Genomic DNA, 12,961 nt, shown 5'->3' on the forward strand with positions numbered 1-12,961 from the left:
CCTCGCAGCTCCTGTAGTTGGTTTGGAGGGTTTGTTTTGGCTGTGTGTTGCATTACGGGCATTTCCTATCAGGTCCAAAACCTGCTTTAAGGTCTGTTAACTACTCACCGTTTACCGTATTAGTCGTAGTAACACACACTTGTGACATTTTCTAATATTTGTCGCTGTTTCAGTGGAGATGAAAGCGCATGACAGGGTCCGGCTAAAGGCTATTGTTGAGCTAACTAATAACGCTAACACAGCTTATGTTAACTTACAGCACTAAATTCAAATAATAGTTGAATTGTGCGGATCACAAACTCAATAATGTGAACATATTGTACTGCAGGTAACATGATTAATTAACGTTTCGTGTGGTGTTTGTAAGGACTTTTTGTATGACAGGGATGGCTAAGCTAACTGTTAGCTATTTAATTTAGCCAGTCATAATAAGGGAGCCAGGGCCGAGCTGATGTTGCAGGGTTTACTGTGACACTGCGGTGTAATAAGTGGGATGAAATATGAAATATGAAGCAGGCTTATAGCATGAGCGGGTGTACAACAAGTCCCTATACAGTGGAGACGTATATCTTAAGGATTTATAACCCTGTGCTAAGCTAACCGGGTAGGAGCAGCAGGGTGGGGCTCTTTATTTGCTAGCTGACAATGACATGTTAGATGACTGTAATGACTCTCTAGATATTTACAGATATGTTTTAAGATGTATGTAAAATGCTTTATTTTGAATAACAATGTGTCTGATTAAAAATGCCCATTAAATAAGTTAAATTATCTAGTTAAAATCTTTAAAAAAAAATAATGTAATCCTTCGCTCTCATTAAAAACAACCTACAAATATGTAAATATATTTCATTTTAAAAGGTGAATTGCTGGACGTGAGATGTCTCCTACTGCACTGTAAAGTGTTGTCAGTGTTTTTGCACTGGATACTTCAAGTCTCCACATCTCACTTGCGTTAGTTTAATATTGGACCAGAATTGGCTTCAAAACTATTTGTAATGTCATAAATTTCCACTTTCAGAAGTGAATGTCAAAACAGACTTCTAGTCTCAAACTCTGCACATACATCATTCTGTACAGTGAAGCTCAAACAAGAACCCAAAAACACACTTTTGAGTGGAGGGGGGCTTTAAGATACCATAACTCATGCAGCTGCAGGGATGACAGAAAACACTGTCACACACGATGGTCATTGCTCTCCAGTGCAGTGCAACGTGGTACTGAATATGAGAGCATCAGCTGTCAGGAGATGCTTGGGTTTCTTTTAAAGATTGTTTCAAAGCACTATTCCCTTTATTCATCAGTACACAGTATAGTCTGACAGGAAACATGTAGATATTGTCTTGGAAACTAGAGACTTATTTTTTTTAAATTTAATTTTTTTTAATGCACCTCTTGATGGAACATGAAGGAAAAACTAAAAACATGTTTGTTTTTGTATACAGCTGTGGCATCATGTCTGACAAAAGCGAGCTGAAAGCAGAGCTTGAAAGGAAGAAGCAACGCTTGGCACAAATCAGAGAGGAGAAGAAAAGGAAGGAGGAGGAGCGCAAGAAGAAAGAGGTACATTTAATATTTTGTAAATGTTTTGCATATTTACTGATATTGAATGCAAAAATGAATGAATTAATATGGTTAAAAAAAACCTTCAAAATTATTAATGGCTCAGTGTGAACATAGGAAACTCATTTTCAATTCAAATGCAAATTGTCTCCGTACACTTAAATCTTCTCCAGAAATCACCAAGAGATCATCGACTGCCACTATTTGCATCTGAGTCAGATTTAGTTGAGAACAGTTTAAAGAAAACCTGGTTATTTTGATGCACATGCACAACATGTTCTGAGGACTTTTCAGATATTTAAGGTTCTTATGAAACCGGTGTTCCTCTGAACACGTATCAGCAGCCACCTGAGCACAAACTGATCTTTAATACAGCAGCATTGTTTTTACATAGTAAGTAATTTGTAACTTGTTCGTATTTATTAAACTCTTGTGAATGAGTTGCAATACATACAATTCTAATATTCCATTATTTTGTACATAACTATTTGCACATTCTCTTATATATTATTACATAAACATCATGGACAATAGCTGTAAAATAAAAACAACAAGCATGGTATAACTCAAGAAAAAAATTAATTAACATTATAACAGTAAAAAGAAAGAAGAAAGATATGGGAAAATAGCAATTTTCTATACTCTAGCTCTTTATTTTTGATAGCTAATATCCAGATCCTTAATAAATACATTTTCTTTTTCACCATTTGATTTCCTGAGGCAATGCTTAAGATAAATACCTTTGGGTCAAAGTATCCAAAATCAGTTCTGTTTCCTTTTTACACTTGATCTTAGCCAAAAGGCCAAATTCTGTTTCCTTTTTAACATCCTCCCATGTGTCCCTGCAGTTTTGGACAGGCCCATAATATATGTGTCAAGTCAAATACTAAAGCTGATATTTTATTACATAATTAGCTATGTGATGTATATGAAATTGAAAGATCTCTCTTTATGATCCAGATTATGTACAGATTGAGATGTTAAATTTGTTAAAATTGGTGGGTTTTCTTGTTATTTGACACTATATCATAATTCTGTCATCAAGTACTTCAGATTTGAACAGTTTACGCATATGTATGTGTGTGTTTAGAGTGGAAAATATATTTTACATCGATGATCTAAGATGTCAATTTAGCAAAGGGAAATCTTTTTCCAGCATAGTTTTTTTCAGTTGATTGACAGTAACTAGAGTGTAATGAAAAGGCTCAACTTGGCCATTATCTCACACAATCAAAGCAAAACAACAAAACAATACAACTAAAATGAGTCTGTGTGTATCATCTGTCACAGTCCATTTTAAGTGTCTATATATTGTTTTTCATAACGAACCACAACAATAGACGGCATACAGTTTCTTCTCAAGATAAGAAAATAAGCTCTGAATATAAAAGGAAAATAAGCTCTGCCTCATCTTGACATCTCAAACTACTGTGACTTTGTGTGTAGACACACAGGTTCTTCACAGGTTCTTGTCATCATTGGTAAGTAATGATGTAGACATGTATCCTGCCCCTACAGGAAGTTTAAGTCCTGTACACTGTATTGTTGAAGATCAATGTAATGTGGATATTTAGAAACTGCATTGATATATGACATATTCCGTTTTAATGACCTAACAGGCGGACACTTTGAAAGATGCGGCACTTCACCAGGATGACTCTGACCTGGAGAAAAAGAGACGTGAAGCTGAGGCCTTGCTACAGAGTATGGGCATAACCCCAGAAGTTCCTGTTGGTATGTTTTATATGATCTGTTGTTGGATTGTATGTATTTAACAGCTGTGATTTCTTCTTTTAAATTCTATAACCTTAGAAAAAAACACGTCTTCAAGAAGCCTGTTTTTCATATTTCCTCTCATAGACCCTAGAATCTCATAGTCCCTCTCATTCTAATGATTCTATTGTTATAAATTAAAATCCATTATGCTGACATAACAAACACATAGTCCTCTAGTATCATAATATACCATAATATTATACTTCAGTATGCTTTGAAAAAGTTGAAAAACTGCCTTGAGTGGTTGATCACAATAAGAAGCTTTTTCAGCAGGTAACTCCCTCAACACCTCCTCTCATGGTTTAACAGGATATACCGACTGCTCTTCTTGTGGGCATATGATGTAAATAATTATCATTTCACTGTTCATTTAGCTACATACAGTATATCCCCCTTTTCCGTCCTGTGGGTATTATCCTGTATTGCAATTTCATAGATTTTTGTAGCCACCATCTATTCCACTGAAGCACTGTGGATGTGCACATGGATACTCGGACATGTTACACAATTGTTTGTTCCCTAAGCAACAGAGATTTGTTTGTCAAAAACTTCTCCAAGTAAATAGTAAATAGTAACAAAAGCTTCAATTTATAGATAACATAGATTTCACAATAAACTCCTTCACTGTACTAGTGGAAGAACTGATAAAAGAAACAAATATTTAGAAAAATAACACTACTATCTGTCACACTTGTGTTGATTTCCACCTGGAGCTGGTTTTTCTGAGCACTGTCACTTTTCTAACAGCAGGTGGCAGAAGAGATCCATAAAAGACTCGCTCAAAGTCTCAAACTACCTTGAAATGGGGGGGATCCTGTTTTTGTGTGTTTATAACATTTTCTTTCTGTTCTGCTCAGTGTCACTTTTTTTTTCCAACATTCATTTAATTAAAACACCACAAAATAAAAAAGACACAGTCAGTTTAGGCGAGCTGAACTTGCCTCTCTTTATTTACTGACTGATTTGTATGTTCAGCTCACTTTGCTACCGGTTTCCAACTTTAAACACATCACAACATGCGCTCTGATATTTTAGGTGTGAAGAAAACTGCGTACCGAGATCTGACAACATATGAATTGAGAAAGCGGCCGCTGCATTTGTACTCATTGTTGTGAACTGCTTCACATCTTTATATTGTAACAGATGATTATTTTCTGTCTCACTATGTAGTCCCTCCTCCGATGTCTCCCACTGCCAAATCGACGGGCACGCCAAGTGAGGCAGGGAGCCAGGACTCTGATGGAGCTGTGGGACCCAGGTACACACACACACACACACACACACACACACACACACACACACACACACACACACACACACACACACACACACACACTTAAGCAACTGTTTGAATCTCAGATTTTTCCCTGCTTCCAGTTCTTTTTCCATGGTCTTTTATGTAAGAAATAAGCATTTCTTCTCCTAAGCCAAAAAACATGCTTTATTCATATCTATATACGTTTTTTTTTTAAAGTTTTGTGCTCTTTGCTGTAACAATTGTGCTTATGCCAGCAAGAAAATGTTTCCAGTGTCCTTGTAATTGCTTTTGCTTCGTGAGCTTTGTAGCACTAAAAATTCTTGATGATTATATTAAGAGCAACTGAGCTAAAACCTTTGCAAAGTCTCATACCATTACAGTGAATGATGACGTGTTTGTGCCAACGGAGTGCATGTTTATTTAATTTGTGTGCCGTTGAATTAGGACGATCCTAAATTAACAATAAAACAGCAGGCTTCTGTGATGCCTGGGGGACTTCTTAACCCCTAATTAGAGCCCCTTCCCTGGGCTGAAATTCAAGCTCCCCCAGTGTCCCATCAGGCCCAGGGAGCTGTTCCCCCTACGTGTTGACTCATTTCCCTCACCAGCATGGCCATTTCCTACACACATGGAGGTCATGTTTTCTCCCTGAGGGTTCTCGCTCTCTCTCCCTCTCCGTCTACACAACACTCTGAGCCTTTGGTGTGACACAGTTCAGGCTGTATCAGCCCCGCAGGCTGCACATTACACCCTGTGTCATCCCACTCAGAGGATTCGTGTGTCCATGCATTTTAAGCAGATAAATCTTACATCTCTGGGTTTGTGCAGACATACTCAAGCTTGGTCTGAACAAAAAAATATTTTAAAAATCCAGTTTTAGCTGTTTGTTAACATGATGATTTAACCGACCAAGTATCCAATCAGCATGTTGTGTGCCATAATGCTAACTTTGTCTCTTCTCCTCATTTGTGCTTGCCCGTCTCTCTCACTAATGCTGCGTTGTTGCTGTGACACTAACCAGGACTCTGCACTGGGACTCTGACCCGTCCACCCTTCAACTTCACTCTGATTCTGAGCTGGGGTACTGGACACTCTCTTCTCTCCTTTCCTGGTCATTTTCTTTTCTCTCAATCTATGGCATGATTAATTGTCTCTGAAAGTCATTTCTCAGTTAATGCAGTCCAGTAAGACAGTCAAGTTGTGCATGCAAGAGTGGTCAGAGAATATCTTTTAGTTTGCACTGGTTGATAAACTAATCTGAAGTCTTTGTCATCTCATGAAACATTCATTTACTTACTTTGATCAACACAAGATTATTTTTGTTAGGAGGTGAAATTTTGTTACAAAATGATGTGAGAATGGTTACAGTAGTAGGAGTATTGTTGTATATTTTGTCTTGTGGAAATCATAATTTTACTACAGCGATCTTAGACTTTGCAAAGTTTGAGTTGTTTTGTTTTTTAGGAGGGGAACTCCAAAACTGGGAATGGCCAAAGTCACAGTGGTGGACATCCCTCCACGTGAAACTGTGTCCTACACAAAAGAGACCCAGACACCTGTCATGACCCAGCAAAAAGAAGGTGATACTCACATAATGTTGTACAAGTTCACTTTTAAAAATGCAGACAACACATACTTAACCGTGGGCTTGAATATGTGGATGCAGAGAGTTTTACAAATAATGTAATCGTCCATTAAAAGGTATAGCTTCTTTGCTAATGATAATTTATTTTGCTGCAAGAAGAGTGCACCACTTCCTGGCAAATAGCCATAACAGGAATATTGTGCTCTGTTTGAGTGTACAAGTGGGTACCGGAAGTGAACAACAAGTGGAAGCGATTTGATTTTACCAAGTGCTGAGATGAAAGTAAAGGAAAAATGAGGCCCAGGAAACGTAAGAAGTCAGGGCACAGATTAGATTCAGACATGAGCTGCTCTTCTGAGCCCCACATGCAGCTCTACAACCAACGATGCTTTGGTATAATTAACGAGCAGGATGAGAAAACCAGTGACAGGAAGGAGAAATGAGATTGGGAGGGAAGATATGAAGCGCTGCACATATGACTGCTTACTGCCTCTGAAGCATGTCGATATGTATGTAATTGCTGCTCTGAAGCTTTCATGCGGTCGGCCAAAGAGAATATTTGGGCTAGCATCCACATGTTGAACACATGTTCCATAAAATATGCAATATTTGTAAGTGTCCTGCTTGTTCGTCATTGATTTATGTAATGACAGATGGTAGATAATGTGCTTGACTGAAATCCTGATTAGGATCCCTTTTCTTTCCTGAAGCGATATCAGAACTAGCCACAGATCCTAAAATACTTCAACTACTGGAACAAGTCCTTTTAGCAGTTTGCTCAATTTATTTGCATCAGCTAACACATCTTTTTAAGTATGCCTGAACGCCTGGTTGGGACAGTACACAGACTGTTGATTGTTGTCCGATCAGGTGATGTGTAGAAAATTCTGAGGTGGCATGCAGAGTAAGATAAAAAAAAATTGTGTGATTTTGTGGAAACAGTCTGAGCAGAACTAGTGAAGGATGAAGAGCATCCCTCTGTTCCTTGTCCCTCTTTATTCTGGACACTACTGGGTATTGTAAAACTGTTAAACAACGATGGTTTCTGCCAGCTGTTCAACACGAGGCCCCCTTCCCCTCTCTGCCACTATGTAATCATTTCATCAACTCCCTCGCTTCCCTGTCTTCTCCCTTCACCGAACAGGCACATAACAAAACACACTCAGTGACATTGTGCATTTTCACACCATCACTTCTGGCACTCGATGAGACGGCATCCCCTTTCCTGCTCGCTCCCCTCGGCGCATTTTTGATGTGCGGGGTGGCGTCAGGCCTGTTCTCTGATTGAGCGATTTATCATGTTGTCAAAAGGAGGCAACGGCGCAGCACTCTCAAGGTCAGCGGGCGGCGGCATCAGAGGGAGCGGCTGCCGTGCCCCGGCTGCCACAAAACGAGGGTTCCCACAGTCTCTGTGAGACATCTCAGAGAAATTTTTTTTTTTTTTTTTTTTTTTTTTAAATAGCATCACCTGCTCTATTGACCCAAAGAAAACCCCCTCAACAGTCAATGAGAATCTTTATCTTATGTGATTTTATGTTTGTTGGCAGTGAGGACAGTATCACATCATTTCACAACATAAGATGAGCTACACAGTTAGTGTTAGTCTGGTGTGCCCTGAAATCTCATCATCTGCTTACAAATTTTATATTTATATGCCAAGTTTGAGAATATAAAAAAAAAATGTGTTTGATTTTTTCAATCAGTGCTGTTCCATCTGTAGGTTGAAGAAATTCACTGAAATAAAGTGCACAGATTGTTGAATTTCTGTTCCGCCGCTACAGTGCTCCCACTAGTAGGTAATATGCAGCATCAGCATGCACTCCTCAACAAGAGGCTGTAATTATGGAGTAAGATATTGTTGGAGGTTGGGGGTGGGGGGGGGTTTGGGGGATGTGGAGTGGTTGGTCTGGTGCAGTTTTTAAAAAGGCTTGTCAGGAATATGAGTATGTAGAGCAGTTTAGTAAATCTAATATTTAATTGAATGTGATTGTTTTAATCACTCTGAATTCAGAGGCAGGTCAAAACTTTTAATCACAAAAGCCCTTAATGGCCTTCTTGTTTGAAGTGCCACTTGTAATTGTGGTCAGCTTTTATGCACTTGATGATTAGTACTGTTAAATATCTACTGTGTCCCTCCACCATACAGTAGTTAATCATTTTTGAACAGAAATTTTGGAACATTCTTATTTGTTCCACTAGCGTTTATAATGTGGTCTTTGTTCTAAGTCTTGTTTAACAGATTATGAGTTTTCATGTTATATGTGACAGATATTTTTTCAAATATTAGGTTTTGGATTTCTGCTGTCTGTTGGCCCGTGTGATCTTTAGACTTCAGTGTCACAAGAGACAACTGTAACCACTGTTGGAGTGGGAGATATAGTGTAATTTTATTTGCTCTTGCCTTGACCGGGCCTCAGTTCTGATGTGTTTTTATTTACCTCGCAGCAGTTCTAAAATTGCTGTACTTCGCACAAATATAAAGCAGTATTATACAAGCACAAATGTTGACATTGCACTTGGATAAAATTAATCACACTTTTAAAAATGTATTTTAGAAACTGCTGCTAGAAGTACTTTATTTCAGGAAACACGAAATTATACTGCATGTGTGTGGGTTTATGTATTGGTAGAGTTTTGTCTCCTGCCGTTTCATTTTTGGCCTTCATACAGGAGACATGAAGGCTGTTGTTTGTGCAAAGTGGTTTGCACGTGCTGAAGTCTGACCCTGGTGTTTTTTGGCTGTATAGAAAGGGAAAGACATCTGCAGCAAAGAGCAAAGGTCATTTAGTTTTACACTTGCACATCACTGGCCTCATGCCGTGTTTGCATTAATATATTGTCTATTGAATAAGACCTGTGATTAGTCCCCACTTCCCCCACCTGTCCGGCTCTCCCCCAAAAAAGCTTTTATTTCTTAAGTGGTACAAAAGCCATAATTGGGCCTGCTTTGAGAGGAGGTGTTAGTGGATAGGACATCGATGATCCGGGTGAATTCTGTTGAATGCAAACCCCCCACCCCACCCCTCCTTCCTCCACTATCCACCCCCCCTATGCACCCATGCACTACTTCCCCCCTACACATCCCCAGCGGGGTCACCAGGATCACTAGCTTTTCTCCAAATGGCCATTTTGGCTGGCAGGTGCATTATACCCTTTATTTTCAGATTGTCTATCCGCTCCTAATGCCTGGCAGGTTGATTGCTCTGGCTGCCTCACCAGGGAAAGGGCTGATGAGCACGGCCGGGACTAGCTGAAAGACAGTGATTACTGTTTTCCTTTAAGCCTGATTGAGGCCCTTGAAAGGAAAGATTTTAACCTTCTCCTGTTGGTTGCAGAGTATGGCCGTACATTGAAATGGCTTGTGTCATCAACCCAGTTCTGTAAACTCATCAGTGCACCCAATACCCTTCTTCCCCAAACCTCCATCTGAGAAAAGGGGGATAAATCACTTTATGGACAAAGTGACAGATGACATTATCATTTAGATTATCTCAGTAGGAAGGAAATTCTGGCATGCAGCGCTGTCATTTTAGATTAACTATAAGGCTCATACCAAGATAAACGCCTGCATGAACCAGGCAAGTATTTCTCCTCTCCTCATGAATCTGTTTTGTCCTTGTTTCGCTATTATTTTTTACATTGAAAGCATAGGCTATATACCATCTCTGAGAGATGTGTTTTGAAAAAGCGCATTCATCTTCTTTGAGGTAGAACCGGTGTGCAGTTTGCCAGCTGGTCTGGCCTGTATTTTGTTGTACATTCTCTGAGGTTGAATAGGAGTTGCAGGACCTCCTGCTAAGACGGTAATTGCACAGGCTTGCCGTTCAGGGAGAAGCTTGTCTCGAAGCAGCCAGGCGGAAAACCTCTGTGCCATCCCCATGCCACCTCTGAAGAGCACAAGACAATCCCAGCATCACCATCTGCTTTTGCACCATGCCGTCATCTGGCCGGACCAATGGGATGGGTCCAGGCAGCTGCTCCACACTCCTCTGCCCTGCTGCCCCGTGGCCTAGATGGGGGCAACCTGCTACTGGGACAGAGAGGAAACAGCTACACTGACAGTTAGACTCCCTTTTGAATGGCTGCAGTCTCATTAACAGTTGGGAAAGAAGGGGGTCCCTATGACAACAAGACACCCGCTGTGCTGTGTCCCTTCAACACAAATGACAAACTTCCCAGCTATAGAGGAGCAGGTTCTTTTTGAAAGACAACATTGTGCTGACAAACCAAACAAATGCAAGGCAGAGATAAAAAATCAGTCTCTTGCTGTCCTCCATAATCACTGGGTGGAGCTTTTATTGAAAGAAGAAAATAATTAAGGTGGAAGATGTTGTGCCAAAATGTATGAAACCTCTGTATATAGGCATGATCATTTGTTCTCTGAAAGTTTTTACTTTGAATTTGACCACATAATTTAAATAAAGATTTACTACTTTTAATGTATAGAATGGTAATACATAGGTGTGGTTTGTGTAACATTATTCATTGTATTTAACAAAGTTCACTTTTTGATCAACAGAAGAAGAAGAGGAAGAAGAAATTTCTCCGCCTCAACCTGTTATTGAGACTCAGACTGAGAAACTGGACCAGGCAGAGGAAGAGGAAGGTACTCCACTACTAGCGATGATGCATAATTGACATACTCTGCAGAAATTGAGCCACTTCAGTTCTTCTAGAGGTTTTACAATTACATATTATAATAGTTTTTTGAAGAATACAAAGAGGTTTCTTTTTCTATATCATAAAAGCAATGCGCAGTGGGGATCCTTGCTACATCTCAGGGTGTGTGTGTGTGTTTGTCTGTACAGCACCCCCACACGAGCTGACAGAGGAAGAAAAACTCCAGATCCTGCACTCAGAAGAGTTTGTGAATTTCTTCGACCACAGCACTCGCATTATTGAGCGGGCTCTATCTGAGCATGTGGACGTCTTCTTTGACTACAGTGGTCGTGACCTGGAGGAGAAGGAGGGGTAATAAGTAGACAACAAGTGTTTTTTTTAAAGCTCGTAATTGGTCTGTTGAAGAAATGCTTTTATTGATTTGCGGTGCTTTTGTTTTTCCCCAGAGAAATCCAGGCCGGGGCAAAGCTCTCTCTCAACAGGCAGTTCATGGACGAGCGCTGGTCCAAACATCGTGTCGTCACCTGCCTGGACTGGTCCCCCCAGGTCATTGTTGTTTTCTGCTTCGATATTGAACCAACAAATTTCACAGACATGCTTTGCAATTATCAAAATGTCAATGATAAAACAGATGTGTGCAAAAGCATCGCTAATTGACTGTTGAAACAACTTAGCTTTGCACAGCTATAATGCTTTATGATTACATAGCTTGAGTTTGACAGCATTTACTTTTAGCCACAAGTCCCGCAGGAAAAGTAAGTTATGTCCCACACAAATTGTCACTTACTCAGAGGCCGTAATGATTTGTTTCCTCTGGTGTCAAAGGTCATTTCATGCATGATTCTGCAATGACTTTTGACAGTGATTGAACACCAGCTCTTTGTTCACAGGATTTACTTGCTCACAGCGAAATCTATACCCTTGTGATCTGAGATTGTGTATTCACAAACTGTAAATTACAGATCAAGTATTAGAAACAGGAGAGCTTAATGGTTTGTTTACATCTGGATAGTGTTTCTGTAGCCTCTGCCTCTGTTTTATACACTCATCGAGGGTTTCAGTATTAAAAGAGGCTCTGTTTCAGTCTACTACTGTGTTCCTGTAATCACTTTAAGGTTTTAGTTTGGGTTAAAATTATAAGAGGAAATAAAAATGTTAATTTACCAAAGTTTTTAGGCAGTAGGGCATCTAAAACGCACAAACAAGGGTAACTCATTCTTTAAACCACTCAGCAGCACCACAGAAGGGAGGCCTGGTATGCTTATGTGGAGCCAAGCCTGGGGGGCACGTCTGCCTCCCCCCCGACATTCATTTGGGCTGATTTTTCTGTCACCAGTATCCTGAGCTCCTGGTTGCCTCATACAACAACAACGAGGACGCTCCTCATGAGCCAGATGGCGTGGCCTTAGTGTGGAACATGAAGTACAAGAAGACGACACCGGAGTACGTCTTCCACTGTCAGGTACCCAAACCACTTTTTAATCTTCCCCTCCTTCATTGTCACTCTCCCTCACCTCATCCTAATGGGTGGGTTCCTCCAAGACAAGCGTGGAACCCTGCCAACCAACCCCTGTTTGTTCATTCTCTCTCCTCCTCCTCCTCCCTCTACCCACACACCCCTCACCCTCCTGCCTGTATCCATACTGTGAGTTCACCGTGCTGGCATCCACCTCCACCACATCTATCCACAAACACATGTTTGTGAGGCGCCGGAGAAGACCTGTGGTGCAGGAGTTGAATGGAATCCGAGCACTGCAGCAGGATTAAATGTGTGGGGTAGGGATGGTTATCATATGCATCTAAACAAGGGCCCTGTGTTCTGACAAGCAAGCAGGGAGAGCAACATAGCTCCTCTGCTCTGCCCAGCTTTATTATACTGCCTGCCTCGAGGCTCCTAGAGCAAGACAAGTTGAGTAGAACCACATGTTGTTGCCACCAGAGCGGATGTCGATGCAGGCGTATTGCTCAGATGAATAAAACTGAACAGAAGTGTGAACACAATTTTCTCTGTGCCTCAAAGTCGGCACAAAATTAGATTTCTGTCATCCATGCGTTGCAATTTTTGTCAAAGAAAAGACAGTTAAGAAAAAACATGGTGGTATGATTGTGATTGGTGAAGCAGTAAGTGCGTGTGGACCTCCTAAAAATAAAAATAATAC

General features: G+C 40.3%; 1 protein-coding gene across 2 annotated transcripts in view; it reads left to right on the top strand.

Annotated features, from left to right (window-relative positions):
* The window catches only part of dync1i2a (dynein, cytoplasmic 1, intermediate chain 2a), an 18,504-nt gene continuing 5,543 nt past the window's right edge, over positions 1-12,961 (top strand). The window contains exons 1-10 of one of the 2 annotated variants that reach the window (XM_062432360.1): positions 226-328; positions 1,446-1,563; positions 3,183-3,297; positions 4,510-4,597; positions 5,619-5,678; positions 6,062-6,177; positions 10,702-10,788; positions 10,991-11,153; positions 11,249-11,348; positions 12,139-12,264. In XM_062432360.1, the coding sequence (XP_062288344.1) occupies positions 1,456-1,563; positions 3,183-3,297; positions 4,510-4,597; positions 5,619-5,678; positions 6,062-6,177; positions 10,702-10,788; positions 10,991-11,153; positions 11,249-11,348; positions 12,139-12,264 (963 nt within the window). In that variant the 5' untranslated portion in view covers positions 226-328; positions 1,446-1,455. Of the gene's footprint in view, positions 92-225; positions 329-1,445; positions 1,564-3,182; positions 3,298-4,509; positions 4,598-5,618; positions 5,679-6,061; positions 6,178-10,701; positions 10,789-10,990; positions 11,154-11,248; positions 11,349-12,138; positions 12,265-12,961 lie in introns of those variants that run through there. The other variant, XM_062432361.1, reaches the window with a different exon arrangement.

The sequence above is a fragment of the Scomber scombrus genome, chromosome 13 (genome assembly GCF_963691925.1).
Source record: "Scomber scombrus chromosome 13, fScoSco1.1, whole genome shotgun sequence".
NCBI classification, from domain to species: Eukaryota; Metazoa; Chordata; class Actinopteri; order Scombriformes; family Scombridae; genus Scomber; species Scomber scombrus.